Here is an 18,165-nt window from a genome sequence, read left to right as displayed (position 1 = left end):
TTTAAGGTCATTAAATGAGTTTCTCGCTCGTTTCAGTCAAATTGTAAGTTTTATTAAAAAATTACTTTCAATCACAAAATTAAACATTTTTTCCTAAGAGCCGCTATTTCCGAGATATAACGGATTAAACAGTTGAGAAATTTATATTTTCTACTAGCTGGCAATCGCGTCTTCATCCGTTATTTACAAAAGATCCGAAATATTTATTTTTTATTTGTATTGTTTATCTACAATATAGAGTAACTTTGTCGAAGGAACATCTTTCCCTACAAACTTTTACCCCTTCGAAAAATCCTTTCACAGTGTTCGCCTAATTAATGAAGGAAATATCTGCAAATGTCTACAGGTTCAGTTAAAAAATACAACTTTTTCAAAGGTTTGACCGAAACACCTCAGAAACGGCGGTCTTTAGAAGTACAGAAAGTTTTTGGTAGGCAATTCTATAATCTATCTATATATGATCTAAAGTATTTTTTGACACATTTTCATTTTGATTTTTGCTGAGTTGTCCCTAATTTTTACACCGACTGGATTTTTTCCCTGAATATGGATTCAGGGAAAAAACCGAAAAAATAGCACCGTTCGTGTCGATATTTAACAAATTTTACATTATAACGCATTTATTTAGTAGCGCATTCAGCAAAAAGACATTCAGAAAATCTGGTGAAAATGTCTATGAACGCCGAAATATTGCCTAGTGTGTGCCGATATACTCTTTTATTTGGAAAGTGTCTCTTTTTATGTAATAAAAAAAAAGTTGCAATAAAAAAAACTATATTGTACAGTAAAACAGTATAATCAACTGCACTACATGATCACTTTATTTTAAACCGGGATAAATTACATTGATTTTTCTATTTAACAGAATGCCTATTTCCTATACCATATTTGAACTGTCTTCATTCTCTTTACTTTCTTCTGTAGCTGTAACATGCCATAGAGTAAAGCTTCAGCGCTGGGAGGACAGCCTGGTACATATATGTCAACTGGAACAATGCGGTCACAGCCTCTGTCAATGAAAAAGATTGATGTTATTATTGTCCAATAATTAAAATTTGCTCACTTGTTTGACACCTTGTACAAAAAAATTAACACACCATACAGTTATAATTACTTTAATTAATTATAAACCACCAATATTTCACTTCCTACTTCCACATGCACAATTTACTCCATGTAAAGCAGTGTTTCCCAAAGTGGGCGATAACAACCCCTTGGGGGTGTTTGAAACCTAGGAGGAGGCGATAAGGGGCCCAAAAAGTGGGGGCATTGAAATTAATTAAAGTAATGAAATTGTGGTTTTTAAGTTTTAGGGCTGAATAAAAATTAGGGGGCTCTGAAATATAATTGATTTTCAAAGGGGCGGTGAAAGAAATAAGTTTGACAATCACTGATGAAATGTGTGTTAAAAAGCGGTTGTATGGTATCCACGCAGAACAATATATAAACAAAATAAATTTACCTTACAACTGAATAAGAGTAATGATAGTAGCCACCGCCATTAGCACAACTGCCCATTGATACAACCCATCTGGGTTCAGGCATTTGATCATAAACCTTTCTCAATGCAGGAGCCATCTTGTTTGTCAGTGTGCCAGCTACAATCATCACATCCGACTGACGCGGCGATGCACGGAAAAGTATACCAAATCTAAAAATAAATATACAGCTTAATTAAAGAGTTCTCAATTTTAATTTCATTAACACTTCTTAAGAGATATAACTCCTTATCATTGGATGGTCAATTTGTGCACAACCAGTTTCTTACTACAATTTCATTATGCAAGTTATTGCCAATCTTTATCATGGTCTACTATTAAGAAGATAAGGCAAGCTAAAAATCATATAAGAGAACACTTATATGATTTTCTACAGAAATGTTCACTGTACCATTTCCACCCATAAGACACAATAATCATCTTTTTGTTAGTTTCGAAGACCAAAATTCCCATTTTTAACATATAGTTAACTCTATTTCATCAAAGATAAGAGGGATGACTGTGTGTTATAGAGGGATTTTGGTCTCAGATACCAAAAATTGGTGATGAATGAGTACTTCTATTCCAAATCTGAGGCCATTAACTGCTTGCCATTTTCAGAGGGAGAAAAATTTTACATCAATAATTTCAAATTATTTACCTGTCCATATCATAACGCGGAGCAGCAAAATGCATCATTTCAACTGCACAACACGCTAATCCAAAGGTCATAGGCCACATTGAACCTTTTCTTCCCCAATTTAATAAATCATCAAGCCTAGCAACGGCATATTCTGCCATATTACTTGGTTTTTGGAACGGAGAATACGGTCGCCTTTCATTGGGATTTGGAGCCGGTAAATGGGTTTGACGTATTTGCCCAACTACAGGGGCAAATGCACCCTTTTTAAGCACTGAAAAAACTGTAGAAGGAGCGGATGCTCCCAAAGCTTTGATGGCCTGCATTGCCTAGAAATGAAATGCGCAATTACTTCGTGCACGTTATGAAAACATATATTCTAAAGTAAGAAATAATAAATTTGGAAACATTTAGTTATTCTAGGTTATTTACTTACAGGGTTAAAACATTTACTTCTTAAATGAGTAAATTTACCTTATCTTACGTTTACAAAAATATTAAGGAATAAAAGACATTTTACGTAACTGGCAACGAGTTTACAAAGCTGCTGATAATAATAATTGTCAAATAGTCATCTTTTTCTCTGAATTCTGATTTCTCAGATTTTAGATTATAAAAAAATAGTCACGGTGAAATCTTTGATTTCAGTTTATGTTTAAGCTCTGGAAATGTTTTTTATTAATACACATTTCTAAAAAATGCACTTTTAAAAATTAGGAAAACTTTAACGACAACCTTTGTAAAAGCCAAATATTTATTTTAAACAAAATCGGCAAAGGTATTTTACTTATTTGTACTTTAATTTTTCATGAAATAGATTTTTTTATTACATGTGTTTTGTTTTAGTTTGTACCCACCCACTGACCCATTTATATCTATATCCATATATTATTCACATATTTATTCTCTTTTAAGGAGAAGCATAAACTAAAAGATATGTAATAAAGTACAATGCGAAAGCAAGTCTTGATATATCATCATTGATAGCAAAATTAATACACGGTTTTTGAAGAAATCTTAAGAGTAATTTTTGACATAAAATAATATTTTAAAGTTTCGTAATATTCTCCAATGAAATCTGGTATAACTGAATTCAAACGTCAAAATGCAATCGCTTTCAAATTTCAAAGATGTGAACTTCAAATTCAAACTTCAAAACATTTCAAACTTTGACTTTTAAATCCAGTTTCAGTTTGTTGAAATAATTTTGTTTTAATTTAAAGACACACAAAGACAAAGTAAACAATTCAAGGGAACTGCATCGATAGCTTAGTTAAAATGCACAAAGTACGAACCTTAATTCCTTTTTTTATTTATTACTACATACCACGAATACAATTTTAATTTATTTTTATTGTATGACACCACAGTCCTAACGATGATTGTAATTGAATTGTTTTAACAGGGCAAGAAATGGCTAAATCCTATGTTTGACATTGAGGATAACCCAACACCAAAGAAGTTAAAGAATTGTTCAAAGCAACGGAAATCGTCTGAAGAGGTATGAATATATTTTCTCTTAGTAAATAGAAAATTTGCTTGTATTATTTACAAAGATGATTTAAAGAATAATTTGATATGATAGTGGTTTAACAATTGTAATACTTGTTTATAGAAAGCTAAAGCTATTAATTACAAAACAGAAACACCAATAATAAACCACAAAAATTGGATGAAAAACTTTGAACCTGTAAAGGTTGAAGACCTTGCTGTTCATAATAAAAAAATTCAAGAAGTTGAAGACTGGTTAAAAAATGCTATGCAAAACTCTAGTGATATTTTACTTCTTAGTGGGCCTGTGGGATGTGGAAAGACAGCCACAATACAAACATTAGCAAACAAACATGGTATTAAAATTACAGAATGGATTACTCCAGTAGATATTGAGTTACCAACCGACTATGGTAAGACTAGATATTGTAGTGTTAGAAAAGACATTTTATTGCCAATCCTAACTTATCCTTATTTAATATTATAAATGTGAAAGTAACTCTGTCTCTCGCTTTCACACCAAAACTACTGAATCAATTTAGATGAAATTTGGTACACAGAGACAGACACAGGGTCTAGAGCCTGAGGTAGGACATAGGCTACATTTTAATGTGAAAAAGGGATTTTAAGCGGTTGAAAGTTTGTATGGAATTATCATCATTTTTACAGTTAGAAGGTTGAAACTTATTTTTAAGTCTGCTAATTTGATTTGAAGGTATCTCCAGAATGACGGACAGATCTTGATGAAATTTGTTTCAGATGTAGAATATAGTCTGTAAGACTACATGGGCTACTTTTTAAATTCCGTGCAGATGGAGTTGTGGGCACAGCTAGTATCAAATAGTTTTGATATGTTCCATGATACTCTGATTTCATCATAATATCTTCTTATTACTGAACTTGATAGGTGTAATGTTAAAATTATCATAAAGAGCAGTAGTTTAAAAAAATACTCTTATACATAATTTAAATTATTACATTATTTCTTTTGTAGGTGAATATGAATTTAAAGAGAAGCAATCAAAAAAGTTTTTAGACTTTGTAATAAATGCAGCTAATTTTACATCATTGTTAGACAATAATAGTAATAAGTTGGTACTGGTTGAAGATTTTCCTAACACATTTTTGAGAACACCGTCAGAATTTGCTAATGTTTTACAGTGAGTTTAGATTTTTTTTTATTTGACTTGTGATTTTTTAACAATAAATTAATTTTTTATTATTTTTAGGCAGTATTTGAATAGAGCAAAATCACCAATTGTATTCATATGTTCGGAAAATAATTCAGATAACAAAAATACCATATTGAATATATTTACACCAAGTCTTAAAGAACAATTTCAAATTCATCATATTGTGTGAGTAAACGGTTAAATTTAAGCAAAATAAAATAACTAATTTAATGTGAAAAATGTTCTTAAAAAGTCCTTTTTCTTCAGCTTCAACAGTGTTTCCACAACAGGGTTGAGGGCTGCATTGAAAAGAACATCTGATATTATAAGCAAAAAATTTGATAGTATGTACAATATTCCAACAACAGACTTAATAGAGTCTGTTTTGAATACTTCTGGAGGAGACATTAGATCTGCAATTTTAAATTTACATTTTGCAAGCTTAAAAGGTAAAATTTCAACTTAAATATTGTTTAATTTTTTACTTTTCATTCATAATTTTTTTTTTTCTTATTAGGTATAAATCATAGCTTAGAGACTAGTGTAATTAAGGAATATAAAGGAAAAGGAAAAACAAAAAAGAAAAAAACTACACATAAATTTATGTCACTTGGCAAAGATCAGACGATCAGCATTTTACATGGTGTAGGCAGGGTCTTGAACCCTAAAGGTGAGTTTACAAGTTTGTATGCCTACTAATTGCCTAAAAATTATAAAACATATATATTCCTGGATATTAGCAGTAAACATACAAAATGAATCATGTATTTTTAGTTTTATCTGAAGAAAATGGAACATCAAAATTGTCACATTCACCTGAAGACATTGTGGATCAATTTTTATGTAATCCAAGTTCTTTTATAAATTTTCTTGAAGAAAATTACTTACCGCACTTCTCTTGCATAAATGATGTAGAGAAAGCTACAACTGCGCTCAGTGATGCCGACTTCTTGCTTTCGGAATGGAGGGTAATTTGAAATTTACATTATTTTTTTATGCAAAAACAAAAAACAATAAAATGCAATTAAGCATTTTAAAAATACGAGTACTACCTTCATGACTGTTTTCCAGTGCAGATTCTATCCAATTACTTTCAAGAATAAATTTATTAGAATATACACTTGTTTGTAGGAAAAGTTTTGTCAAGAATATGGTTTATACATAGCAGTAGCTGGACTAATGCTGGCTAACAAGTCCCCTATATCCGCTTGGAATCCTGTCAGAGGTCCAAAAAACATGAATCCTCAATATCCGTAAGTAACACAACACCTATTTTTATTGCACATTTCTTTACTATTTCTGAATATGCTAAGTCTAGAATGAAGGATAAAAATAAATGAGCACTCCAGCTTAATCAAGTTTTTTTTTATTACAGAACTATGCAACAATTACCGCTTCTCAATAAAAATTTTATGTATAAAGGAAAAATTCTCGTAACTGATTATATGACTTATTGCAAAATAATTGGTAACAAGATAGATTTTGAAGTTGACAATGAAGATTATGTAATTGAGTAAATTTTTATTATAGTCATTAAAAATGAACAATATTTGTTTCATTTAAGTTCCTCAAAAGATTTGTTTGATTAAAACATCTTATATATTTGTAGACATTTTCTAGGTTTTCTTTATAACTAAAACTACAAATCTGTATAAAATTAACAACTTTTTTTAGCTCGGATTAATGGAATGAAAGGTCAAAATATGTAATTTTAATATCATGTTAGAAGATGCTTAAATCTAGAAATAAAAAAAAAATCGCTGTAGTCACTGTTTATTAACAAAATTCGGTAGTTCATTTAATTTTACAAATAATATTGAAGAAAATACAGATAAGCACTTCACTTTGTCGTATTCAAGTTAAGATAGCACTGATCACTCACTCTGCTCAGTTTCCATTTTGCAAGCTTTTAATGACAAGAAATAACCAATTAATATGGGTTCTTGATGATTGCTAAACTACAATTATTGTAAAACAATGTTACACCGTCATATACTTACCTATTACACTAAGGCTACTTACCTTAGTAATGTTTCTGCGTTCATGTAAGGTTTGTATGAGTGTGTGTAAAATACCATGTGAAGGGTATTTGTTTGAATATTATTTTAAATATTAGATAACTTGTACATGGTGTGTGTAAGACTAGTGTATGTGTTGTGTGTTTATCGTGAGGAAGCGGAGGAGGACCTGGAGCGGCGGCGGCGCGGGGCGGGGCGCGGCGAGCGCGAGCGGGTGCGGCGGCGGCGGGGCGGCGAGCGGCGGCGGGGCGGCGGGCTGCGCCGTCGGTACCTGCACCACACAAACATCACCATTGTAGACAATATCCATAATGATCGTTTGGAGCCAATGCGCGCTAAAATTCCCAAAACCAAATGCCAGATAGCTGTAGTGAGGGGACATAAGCGTTGATATTTTTGTAAGTCTAGTGTTGCGCCGATACACTGGCACAGTGTTGATTTTCTGTTTAACATGTACATGTTCATTGCTAAATAGTCGGACCAATAATCAATTCAAGATTGGATATGTCAAAAAGACTTTCACAAAATCAAATTGTTCTTTAGTAGCAATTGATAGATTTGATTTGTGTATCATACAGGAGGCTTATTATCAGTTATCACAAGGTTTTGTCTGTATGTACCGTGGTGGCGAGTGTCGTCGGGGCGGCAGATGTCGCGGCGGAGCGCGCGGCGAGGGCCGGCGCGGCCGCGTCGGTATCAGCACCGGAGCCGCCGTTATCTCCTGCCCGTCGATCTGACCTGAACACAACACATAATGCCTTTACTAAACCTTAACACAAAACAAAGTTATTTCAGGATTGTGAGAAGTTGTATAAAATATAATACTTTACCTCCATCCATGTGTTTCATTGCATTTTCTGCTTCATCTGCATTACTGAATTCTACATATGCATATCCGCGTCCATTGTGTGGGTGCAGTCTGTCCATTGGGAACTCGACCACCTTCACAGTGCCATATGTAGAGAATATTTCATTGATATGCTCTTTGGTTACATTCAAAGTGAGACGCCCTATGTGTATTCGAGTTGGCCTCGGCAATGGCGATCTTTCTCTCTTCTTACGACCCGGTGATCTGTAAAAGATTTATAAATATATTGAGACCAAATAAGGTTTCACATGATCATGCAGTATTTTAAGATGTTTTCCTATGGTTGGTGAGAGAAAAATAAGGATATTTTAGAATTTGTTCTCCCAAACAACACTCTAAATAAAATAAGTTATGCCATCGAAAATTTTTACCTTTCCTGCTTATCCTTGGTCTTCTGTTTGTCATTGGCAACTGGTAATACTGGTTTCTTTTTATCCCCAGTTGGTGATCTTTCCCTCAACTTATCTGGCTCTCGACGATCCTTGATTGGACTCTTGTGTGGTGAAGTTCTACAGAAAATGTTATCTTATCAATAAAGTGTACAATGTTCTATATTTAACACATTTACTGCCACAATTTTTTTTTATGTATTATAAAAATATATGTGAACCCACAAAGCAAGTTGGTTTCAGTGAATGTTTTATCTTTTTTCTTATATATCAATTTAATGATTTTGATCAAAAAAACTAAAATGATTTCACAATGTGGGTCACAAAGCCATAATAATGCAAGTTTTATGCTAGCATTCATCAGAATATTGAATTAGCATATGATCTAGCATTTAATATCAGGAGTACCACTAGATCACTCGCTACATTTATTTAAAAAAGTGATAAATTTGACTTGTGATTTTATTTTAAATTACTTTTTCTTAGCTTTTGAGCGATCATTGGTGCTGCTACTGCTGCTTGTTGAGCTTGAAGACGAAGATGACCGTGACGAGCTGCCAGAGCTGCTTGAAGAAGACCGCGATGATGAGCGGGATGAACTGCTGTCTGATGAACTGCAAAATGTCACACATTTGTTAGAATCTTCAAAGATGACTAAAAACCACCACTAAGATTTTGTGTGAATCTTTTCAACTTATTTTATTCAACTATGTTCATATGATCTGCTTTTAATACTAATAAAAATCGTTGAAAATGTACGTCGTAATATAAATCCATAAATCGATATACATATATGTTTATGGACGCTGAAAGTATAACCTATATACGACTTGAGACACCTTAATATTATGAGCAAAATGTGTCATTTATTTATAATCATACCTTCCACTGCTATCACTACTACTAGAACCAGATTCTTCTTTTTTCTTCTTTTCTTTGAGCTTCTTCTTGTCTTTATCCGAAGAAGCTGTAGGAGATTTATTTCGCGCCCTGAAATACAATTTAGGTAATGATGATTAAATTTTTCTTTCTTACAACCTATTTCGTTATTCAGGAAAATATTAATAAGATATTTACATTGCAGAAATTCACAAAAAGTTTAGAAATCACCAAGTTAAACACTGAAATCAACTTTAAAATCGTGATATTTGTCAATTTTACGCCTATCCGGCGTCTCGTAGAGAACAGATAACATTTACTTTACAGCACACAGTGTTGCCAGGTGATAATATTTTATCTTACAATTTTCAAATGTTTATGGTTGTTGTTAAATTAAAGAAAAAAATATTTTGATATTGAATAGAGAATTTAGCCATGTTATATACCTAGATTTTTAAAAAACGCTTAAATGTAAAGTTACATAAAAGTCACTAATCGTAAACTACCGCATAAACCCACAGCCAAGAAAAAAAATCCTGCAGTACAAATTGAAAAGATAAAGGTTTTGTTGCGAAATACGAAAATGGATCTCGGTTTTGAAAGTCGACGGATGAACTTGTATGGTACACAAAGATTAGGAATCGAATGTCTGGACCTTGACCTGGTGCTGAACTGGACCTAGACATTTATGAATCTGGGACTGGGACTCTTGGAAAGATCATTCGCTATACAAAACAAACACGCATCTAAACATTACGTAGTTACATAAAATTGAGGCGCGACTACACATGCCTGTAAAATGGAGCAGTAGCTTGTATTGCCGTTATTGGCACGTGCCTGTCAGTGATACAATGCAGATACATTTGCAAATTACTTGCTTACCTGTTACTTGCAAGACGTATATATCACCAAATTACTTAAATAGCATCGAATTGCTATTAGCAGTACAATGTGTGGCCTAATTAATAAGAGAAGAAAAAAGGGTAAAAGAAGACGGATTTGGGTGTAACATTGGATTAGAAGAAGGTAAAATGTTGGAGCAAGCAGTTGTCTGCTCACAGAAATGAAGCAAGAGCATATAGATGGTTACTGCTAATTTATTTTTATACTTGCCGTCGCCTGTGACTTCGTCAGCGAGGAATTGAAAAAAAGTAACCTATTATAAGCCCGCGTGCATCTGCCACCTTCCCGTCAATATGCCGTCAAAATTGGTCTAGCCATTCCGGAGATTACATCATGCCAGTTAGCGTTTGGACACTTGCATGCTAGATACTTGCACGTGCGAGGTACAGGCATGTGTTTTCGTGGCCTTATTTTTTTCATCTACCTAGGAAAGAAGCTCACATAAATGTGAACTAGTAATCCTGATATTTTATTTAATTGTAGAAGTTGTTTTAGGACGTAGATTAATAAAAACATAAGATTTAAAAGCAAGTAGTTAAAAACAACAATCATAAAATAAGTGATCGTTTAATTATAAAAATAAGTGGCATACTTAGATCGCTATATACGTTTAGCGATCACGGTTTTAATGCTCGTCCCTGGTGAGTGGTGGAGGGCTATATACCCCGTGCTGGGAGACATGATCGGCACATTAGGACGACGGGGCTGCCCCTTGTTGCATTACCAGACGCGACGCCCCCGCGAATGTTATTGTGACCTCTGCACGAGTGAAAATAACCACGTAGTCCTAAATAGCTACGTCGCCTTCGCCTAAGCGAAAACTTTGGGATCGGTGTACACAGCATCCAATTTGTGTCACGATTATAAATTAGGGTTGTAACATGAGTGTATCTTCTATCGATCATATGCAAAATAGGTGAACGAATAACGACGAATAAGGGTCGACGGTGGGATTTACGACCATTATTGTTTTTTCATTTATAAAAAAGAAAATTGATACTGTATAGAAAAGAAACTACATAGTTGCTTTCAGTTAGCATTATTTTACCAAAAAGTAATTAAATATAAAAAAATATAATTACAAAAGTTACTGTTACTAGCTTAAATTTCTATGCATATCAATTCCACTAATCTTCATTTCCAAGTACTAATTATAGTAGTAGGAGTTATTATAATATTTTTATGAACTACATTTGAGAACTTATCATCTACGGAATATGAAATTCTAGTGGTAATAGACTGCAAAGTAGGTATTTTCCAAAGAACAGCAAAGTATAAAAATATAAGTGATATCTGTCAAAGTGTCATCAAACACGTATCGTTCCTGTATTTTAATTTTGTTCCCGATAGCGGCAATTTATGAACATGGAAGCTTATTGTATACTCACGTGGGAATTTAATGACTTTATACAATATTCGAGTCATATCGGTGAGCGTGGGCAATAAAATAGCTCTATAAGCGTAATCCTTTTATAGCGAAGTACTCTTTATTATAACGAAAAAACGTCATCGCACTGATACGGATTTGGTGTTTGTTTTAAAACTTACTTGAAGTTTAACGATGTCCTGTGAGAAAAATGACTGTTGGTTGGATGTGGTTATTTTGTGATGAATGATACACTTAATACCCATTAGCTTGTTAATAAATCAACGAATTTGTTTATTACTTCGATATTTTATTTTTCAAAACTTTAATTTATTCTCGTAAATACAGTTGGCTAGTAATTCGATATCAATAGATTTCGATCACATAAAATCTTTCTTTTCATATTATGAAATTTCTTTTACATACAAAATCAAGTTTATTTAATCTATAATTTGCACCTTAACTGTTTTAAAAGAGTTATTATGTAAAATGGAGAGATAAGGCAAATGTAATTGTGTATTTACCTAAAGTTTTAGGTTTTTGTACAAAAGTGAATTGTTAAAAAATATTCGTTTCCTTCCACTGAACCCTCAAATCAAGACACTCAAGACTTTGTAACTCGAAAAATGTTATTTTCCTGCATATTTTAGTACATATTTATAATCGATCTAGTTATCTTTCAAAAATCAGACTATGTAAGTCTAAAAAATTATGACGCCTTACTAGGCATTCCCTATCAAATACTTCATATTCTGAATTCCTTTTTAAGTCTCAATCCGTCGAATTTTTTTGCATTTCCCTTGACATTGGAGATACTGAGACCGTATCACACATTTCCTTATTTCTAGTTGTAATGAGACGCACAGTTAAGATTTTTTGCTATGTTTTACTCAAATCCTTAATGAGTAAAAGATTTTGAATTTTCTTATTATTAGATCACGACGCCATTAGGCCAGGACTTTCGTGTATACTAAACATTCGCCCCCTCACGGGAACTACTGATCCACCTACACAGGTTTAATACAATTGGTTAGTGACAAAATTTAAATTAAACTTGATTTTGAGCATTTCATTACACTGAAAATGCGTAGAACCGTTTAAAATTTAGTGAATTTTACCGTGGGTTTTTACCAACATGGTTTTATTAAAACACAGAAATAATATGTTTTATAAAAAATTAAGAAGCCCACGGATACATATTTTAAAAATTCTTTATTAAGTTATTGCCGGTCATATATATGTCTAACATAAGCTACCCTTATTTTACAATACCGCTTCACTTAATCCCAGAATTTTCACAATTTAACCAAAAAAGTGAAATATCAACAAAGTCGCCATGTATAGAATTTGACGTGCCTCTTTTAAGGAAGGATAAAGGTTGTACCAAATTTCAGATCAATCTAATAATAATAAGTGGGTCTAATTTATATTACTAGGTTTAACCAAAAATACAGAGCAAATTAAATGAAATCGTTTAGGAATGAAAAAATTCTTTTATATCCTATTTTAAAATCAACGCCTAAATCTTGTAAACAAAGAAACGTACAATTAATTATAAAACTGTGTTTGTTATTACGTATCTCTAAAATGCTAAATGGATCTCGATGAATTTTGGCACAGCTGATGCAGAACAGAGTCTGGAAGAACAAATACTTATTAAGTATTTTTTTGTTCCACATATCTAATTTCAAGGGAAAAGTGGATTTAAGAATGTTAATTGGCGTGGCGGTAGTTAAAACTATTGTTCACATATTTATCAATTAAAAAATAATAAACGATTATTATGAAACGATTTACGACATTACGACAAATTAAATGATTTCAAAAAATATAAAGTTCATTTATCTTTTTACAGAAAAAAATAGTATGTTTGTACGAGTGTAGTGTGTGAGTGCGTTTACGCGTGGCCTCGTTGGCCGGTTGGGCGGCTGGCTTGTTGGGCGACTGGGCGGCGTTATAAAGGCTCCGACGCCGCGCAAACCGCCCTACACAAGCTCCTGAGCTTCCGTCAAGCAACCGCTGTCGCTCCTTCACTTTATTACTTACGAAAAAGTTTCCGAAGTTGAATTTTAAGTGCGATATAAATTGGTGAATTTCGTGTTTGTATTGTAAGTATTAATTAATATTAAGTTTATTTTTAATATTTTTCTTTGTAAGTAACTATTCTAAATAGAGCTTTATTTTTGATTTATGTTACAAACAGTGATACGGGTTAATATAATTAGTTTTTCAAAATTTATTCTCCTTATATTATTTTAACTTTTCATACGCATAAATTCCATGAATCATATGCTTATATGTTTCATTATATGCTTTTCTACATATATACATTTTGTTTACGGTAAGAAAATTATAATTTTGTGGATATTGGAAACTAAAACAAAAAGCTTCCTTTTAAATTTAGAAAGAGAAACATTTACTGATACATCTATTCTTGCATGTAATAATAAAATAATTTCGTATTACTTTGCGCTTCATAAAAACCAGTTGGTAAGCTTTCGCATCTTCTTGAATCAACTGCGCCTTGTCATTGGTCTGTTAATAAAGCCTATTAGGCCTTCCTTTAATGACGCTTCTGGACTCGGACAAAATGGATTTTCTGCAACACATGTGACCTATTTTTTTATCCCGCGCCCTTTTACAATTGTCAATATTGTAAATTAACTATTATTATTAAATTATTTTATAATAAATAATTTTCTATGCATAATTAACATAATTTATTAACAATTCCAATGCGATGCTAATTATTTTGTATAGTAAGCGGCCGATACTTCTTGAAAGTTTGAAAGAAACATTGTCTATTTGCCATCGTTAATGCGTCTCTAAAGTAGTTTCGAACTTACAATGGTGGCTGTCAAAATCGTCAAAAAAGTCCTTTCTTAGTGCTCCTTTATGCCATAAAATAATTTTTATATTATAATTTCCCGTTTCTAGTTCAGTAGTTTTGGTAGTACTATATATATAAGCTTGAATAAACTTTTTATATACATTATATATGTACATATTTATAAATGAAAGCTCGTAACCAATAGATATATTAAGATGAGGTCGGTTACCAATAAGGAAATGAACAAATCGTTAACAGTAATTGGGTCTTGGTCCTTAAGTGACCACACAATATTGAACCAAGATGATATTTCGCGTCAGTACTTTGAGTACCTGATGTTTAGAGTACCTTTAATAATATTTACTTGTTCAATTTAATTTATTAGGACATATATACAGCCTTATAATATTAACTTTACTTCTTTCTTCTTGACGCTTCAATAAATTCTCAAGATAAATGTTAATTTACAATAATTAAAATACACAAATCTTCTTGGCACATACTCTTCTATGCCACATGTTACAAAAAATATTAAAGTCTATTATTACTTAACAATAATTTACATATATTCTCTCAATTAAATCGAGTCTTAAAAAATCGTTTATTAAGTTAGGTTATCTGTTGTACGACTAACATCTTTATAAGTTAAGGATCCATAACATTTAAAATAATATATTGAACTGATTTTGATACATCAGTCACCGTTTTCCAGATGATTAATTAAATATTTATTAATATAAGTAGAGTCAGCATTGTTGTCTGGTTGGTAATCAAAAACTTAATTAGATTAAAAAATCGTAATCATCAACAATCGTAATTAATAGAGGAAATTCAAAAACTTATAATACTTATAATTCGATTCCATAAAATATACCTCTACCTCGTGGATAGACAAGCTTATTACAACCATGTTTTATGTTTATGTTCGAACAATTAAAATTCGAGGAAGTTTATCAAAGTTTTAGTTAGTAGGAAACTTTAGAAACTAAGAACATTAATAGTATTAAAGCTGATCTAGTTCCAAAATAAGTTATTAATTACATTAAACTAAGCTTTATGAAGGGGCGTTGAAAATTGAAGTTGAAATAAAATTTGTAAACAAGCAACTCTGAAGGCGAAACTATTTAAACGACTTTAAATTAGTTTTCGGCCAGGGTTATGAATAAATAACACGTAAATTATAATTACAGTTTTAATGAAAGGATTTGAAAAATATAAATTGGTTTATTTGTATGTTTTACTATAAATTTTGGTTTATATAGACATGATAACACAGACATTTCATTTGTCTGATAAAGAAATACAACATTAAAATTTCTAACAACTGTAGCAGAAATATAATTAGAAATAATGAAATGAGATCAGGTTACTAGTTCATAGCTAAGAAAAAACAATGAGAGAAGAAAGTACAAAGAAAGTTCTTTAAACTGTGTGGGAGTCATTAAAAGTCATTTAAAACCTCTAATACTAAACGAATGTCCTAGATATTGTGCTTATTACGAAGACCGGAACAGATCTATTAGAAGATAAAATAGACAATTGTAGGCAAATATTTTCAGACCTGTTTTCATCCTAATTGTTGAGTTTTTATAGGAGAAGGGGAACAACGAACCTAATGTTAATTGATTCGACGCCCATGGACATCTGCAACATCAGAGGAACCACAGATGCGTTGCCAGCCTTTTAGGCATACGCATTTTATTTGATAATGTTACTACAAATAGATAATTCGCACTATTCTACTGTTTTCTGTGTTACATAATATCGAGATATTATTCCGTTGATTCCAGTCTCTTATTGCTGCCGTCTTTACTACTGTTAACTTAAAAAAGAACTGACAAGTGTACACTTCGTATTCTCGTTAATTCGTCGACTGGCAGTTATGTATTTGTGTTAATGCCTCTCAAATAAATAACAAAGTTACTTTAAGTCATAAATGTCACCGGGGTATGAGTATACATTTTTCATATAAGGCTCTATGCTAATAAATTTAAAAGCTGGATTCGATCTTATTTTCTTCCAAGAACCCAGAAACTTGACGTATGAATTTGAACTTGGCGAATTCTGTTATTATACATGTGCCTTTTACGTCGTATTGGCCGTTTTGCCACATTTCAAGTCATATATTTAAAAAAGTAAACATTGACGATAAATTAAAAACTAAGCATTAGTTTTTTTGTTTTTTCCTATCATTTAAAATATTATTATGATACTTACAGGCAGTGTTCGTGTTATGTCACAGCGATGATGCTGTTCATGCAGTTTGTAGCAGTGGCGCTTTCTGCCACGCTCGCCGCGTCCGCAGTGCCCGCCGCATACCCTGAAGAATATGTAAGAAGTATGGAAGCCAATGACGTCAGCGATGTATGTAGATACATCTTATATAAAATAATATTTTTAAAAAGATATCCTTTTAAATGTTTATTCTTGAAAAAGCTCTATAAAGTTGCATACCTAATTGTACTCTATTTGACCCAACAAAATACTTGACAAATAATTTGTTATGTTTACGATATTACAAAATTTTCGTATATGAGCGTATAGTTACTATTAGCTAACAACTAACACGCTATTATTGTACGTACTAATATTGTAGCCTATGGCGTTTGAGGTTTATTTCTAAAGGCCACATAAAGTTCACCCAAGAATAACAAAATACATCTATGTACATATATTTTGTTAATATTGAAAGTCGCATTAATAAATAAATTTTATAATCGACATGGATACCCGTTTTGGGTAAACATGTTAAACTCCAATTTTATTAAAATTATTTTTTATAAAGATCGTCGACAACAATATGATACAAAAAATATGCTCCGGGAGAGACTACCAATCGAGTTACACCTCACCTCACGTTCCGTTATTGCTGTAGAACGTCACTGCCATGAACCATTGGAAGGCAATAAGTATTAATACATGTGACTGAAAAGTAGAATTCTACACTAATGCTTCGTAGTACGTAGAATTCTTCCGAACTTTCTTGAAAAAATTAATAAATAAATAATTATATTGATAATAATTTTCCAGCAAGTGATAGTGCCACAGAAGCGAGCGGCACTGGTGCTGGATAGGCTGCTGGTGGCGCTACAGAGGGCGCTACATGAAGGTGGCGCACGCTACGACGTAGACCGTGACGGCCCGCGTACCGCACCTCTACGCATCTCCAATATGGACACTAACGATTTAGTACGTAAAACAAACTATTGTTTATAAACTAGTAATTGATTATCTAATATATAAAATTCTCGTGTCACAGTTTTCGTTCCCGTACTCCTCCGAAACGGCTTGACCGATTCTCATGAAAATTTGTGAGCATATTCAGTAGGTCTGAGAATCGGCCAACATCTATTTTTCATTTTTTTTTTAACTGTGCGCGGACGAAGTTGCGGGCGAAAGCTAGTAATAAATAATAAAATCGGCAGCCCAGAATAATATGTTAAAAATTGGTTAAACAGTTAAAGCTACATGGATTGAAAATTGTAGCTTGCAACTCGTACATATTATTTTTACTCAGGCATAACTGCCATTTTCTAACCTCTGTGCATCTATGTATTCCTATTTTTAATAGAAGGTTATAATAAAATGTTTATTTATTAATTCATTTATGAAATAAAAATTTGATTTAAATGTATTCTCTCCAAATAGGGTTATTTTCAGGCCAATCCTAAATAATGTCAAAACTTTAAGATTTATACCGTAAAATCTTGTGTGCCGACTCTATGTGAGTAGGATAAAGTCATGGAGATGATGATTTGAAGGTATGGGTGTTTCTATTCCAGTCTGCGCTGCAGCGGCGCGGGCAGGGCTCCGGGCGCGGCCGAGTGCTGCGGTGCTACTTCAATGCTGTTACCTGCTTCTAACGCCCCACGCTTACGCTGAACGCGCAATTTGATACTGAAATTTTGTATTTTCTTATTACTCCATTTTAAATATAAATAGGTAACAATTTCATTAACTGTATAATAAACATGTGTAAAACATTTCGAAGTGTTGACAAATAAAAAATCAAATATGTGTACTTAATACCTTTTATTCTTCCATAATATATTTACTTTGCTAAGTGGAATTTAAGTTCTCATATGTAATATTAAAGAAATAAATCAAAAAACATCCTATTTTTGCATTATT

General features: G+C 32.4%; 4 protein-coding genes across 4 annotated transcripts; 2 read left to right on the top strand and 2 right to left on the bottom strand.

Annotated features, from left to right (window-relative positions):
• Window positions 1-757: 757 nt before the first annotated feature.
• On the bottom strand, window positions 758-2,664 carry LOC106717854 (NADH-quinone oxidoreductase subunit B 2). The gene is made up of 4 exons (XM_014511784.2): window positions 2,555-2,664; window positions 2,140-2,447; window positions 1,463-1,651; window positions 758-1,009 (listed from the first exon to the last, which is right to left on the bottom strand). Exons 2-4 carry the CDS (start codon window positions 2,442-2,444, stop codon window positions 871-873), a joined length of 633 nt encoding a protein of 210 aa, XP_014367270.2. The 5' UTR covers window positions 2,445-2,447; window positions 2,555-2,664; the 3' UTR covers window positions 758-870.
• Window positions 2,665-3,297: 633 nt separating this feature from the next.
• Window positions 3,298-6,298, top strand: LOC106717704 (cell cycle checkpoint protein RAD17). Its single transcript, XM_014511619.2, has 10 exons — window positions 3,298-3,405; window positions 3,524-3,619; window positions 3,734-4,022; window positions 4,604-4,769; window positions 4,839-4,967; window positions 5,049-5,230; window positions 5,299-5,451; window positions 5,556-5,749; window positions 5,913-6,034; window positions 6,157-6,298. The coding sequence occupies exons 1-10, from the start codon at window positions 3,397-3,399 to the stop codon at window positions 6,296-6,298; spliced, it is 1,482 nt and encodes a 493-aa protein (XP_014367105.2). The 5' UTR covers window positions 3,298-3,396.
• Window positions 6,299-6,540: 242 nt separating this feature from the next.
• On the bottom strand, window positions 6,541-9,236 carry LOC106710201 (RNA-binding protein with serine-rich domain 1-A-like). Its single transcript, XM_045680648.1, has 7 exons — window positions 9,134-9,236; window positions 8,939-9,046; window positions 8,533-8,670; window positions 8,039-8,176; window positions 7,630-7,871; window positions 7,420-7,537; window positions 6,541-7,070 (listed from the first exon to the last, which is right to left on the bottom strand). Coding segments are annotated over exons 1-7 (873 nt in total). The 5' UTR covers window positions 9,136-9,236; the 3' UTR covers window positions 6,541-6,943.
• Window positions 9,237-13,201: 3,965 nt separating this feature from the next.
• On the top strand, window positions 13,202-17,953 carry LOC106717888. The gene is made up of 4 exons (XM_014511828.2): window positions 13,202-13,312; window positions 16,254-16,398; window positions 17,065-17,223; window positions 17,817-17,953. Exons 2-4 carry the CDS (start codon window positions 16,279-16,281, stop codon window positions 17,895-17,897), a joined length of 360 nt encoding a protein of 119 aa, XP_014367314.1. The 5' UTR covers window positions 13,202-13,312; window positions 16,254-16,278; the 3' UTR covers window positions 17,898-17,953.
• The last annotated feature ends 212 nt before the right edge of the window (window positions 17,954-18,165 follow it).

The sequence above is a fragment of the Papilio machaon genome, chromosome 13 (genome assembly GCF_912999745.1).
Source record: "Papilio machaon chromosome 13, ilPapMach1.1, whole genome shotgun sequence".
NCBI lineage: Eukaryota > Metazoa > Arthropoda > Insecta > Lepidoptera > Papilionidae > Papilio > Papilio machaon.
Note: the sequence above shows the minus strand (reverse complement) of the source record. Positions and strands in the feature narration are given on the sequence as shown.

Bases quoted from the DNA above. Each gene is read 5' to 3' on its own strand.
- LOC106717854 (XM_014511784.2), bottom strand. From the start codon at position 2,444: ATGCAGGCCATCAAAGCTTTGGGAGCATCCGCTCCTTCTACAGTTTTT. The intron at 1,652-2,139 runs GTAAATAATTTG...ATTTATTTTTAG, and splicing joins CCGCGTTATGATATGGACAG to ATTTGGTATACTTTTCCGTG. The intron at 1,010-1,462 runs GTAAATTTATTT...TTTCATTGACAG, and splicing joins TACTCTTATTCAGTTGTAAG to AGGCTGTGACCGCATTGTTC.
- LOC106717704 (XM_014511619.2), top strand. The intron at 4,968-5,048 runs GTGAGTAAACGG...CTTTTTCTTCAG, and splicing joins TTTCAAATTCATCATATTGT to CTTCAACAGTGTTTCCACAA. The intron at 6,035-6,156 runs GTAAGTAACACA...TTTTTATTACAG, and splicing joins AACATGAATCCTCAATATCC to AACTATGCAACAATTACCGC.
- LOC106710201 (XM_045680648.1), bottom strand. The intron at 7,538-7,629 runs GTAAAGTATTAT...TGTTGTGTTCAG, and splicing joins AATGAAACACATGGATGGAG to GTCAGATCGACGGGCAGGAG. The intron at 7,071-7,419 runs GTACATACAGAC...TGTGTGGTGCAG, and splicing joins CGACGACACTCGCCACCACG to GTACCGACGGCGCAGCCCGC.
- LOC106717888 (XM_014511828.2), top strand. From the start codon at position 16,279: ATGATGCTGTTCATGCAGTTTGTAGCAGTGGCGCTTTCTGCCACGCTC. The intron at 16,399-17,064 runs GTATGTAGATAC...ATAATTTTCCAG, and splicing joins AAGCCAATGACGTCAGCGAT to CAAGTGATAGTGCCACAGAA. The intron at 17,224-17,816 runs GTACGTAAAACA...TTTCTATTCCAG, and splicing joins ATATGGACACTAACGATTTA to TCTGCGCTGCAGCGGCGCGG.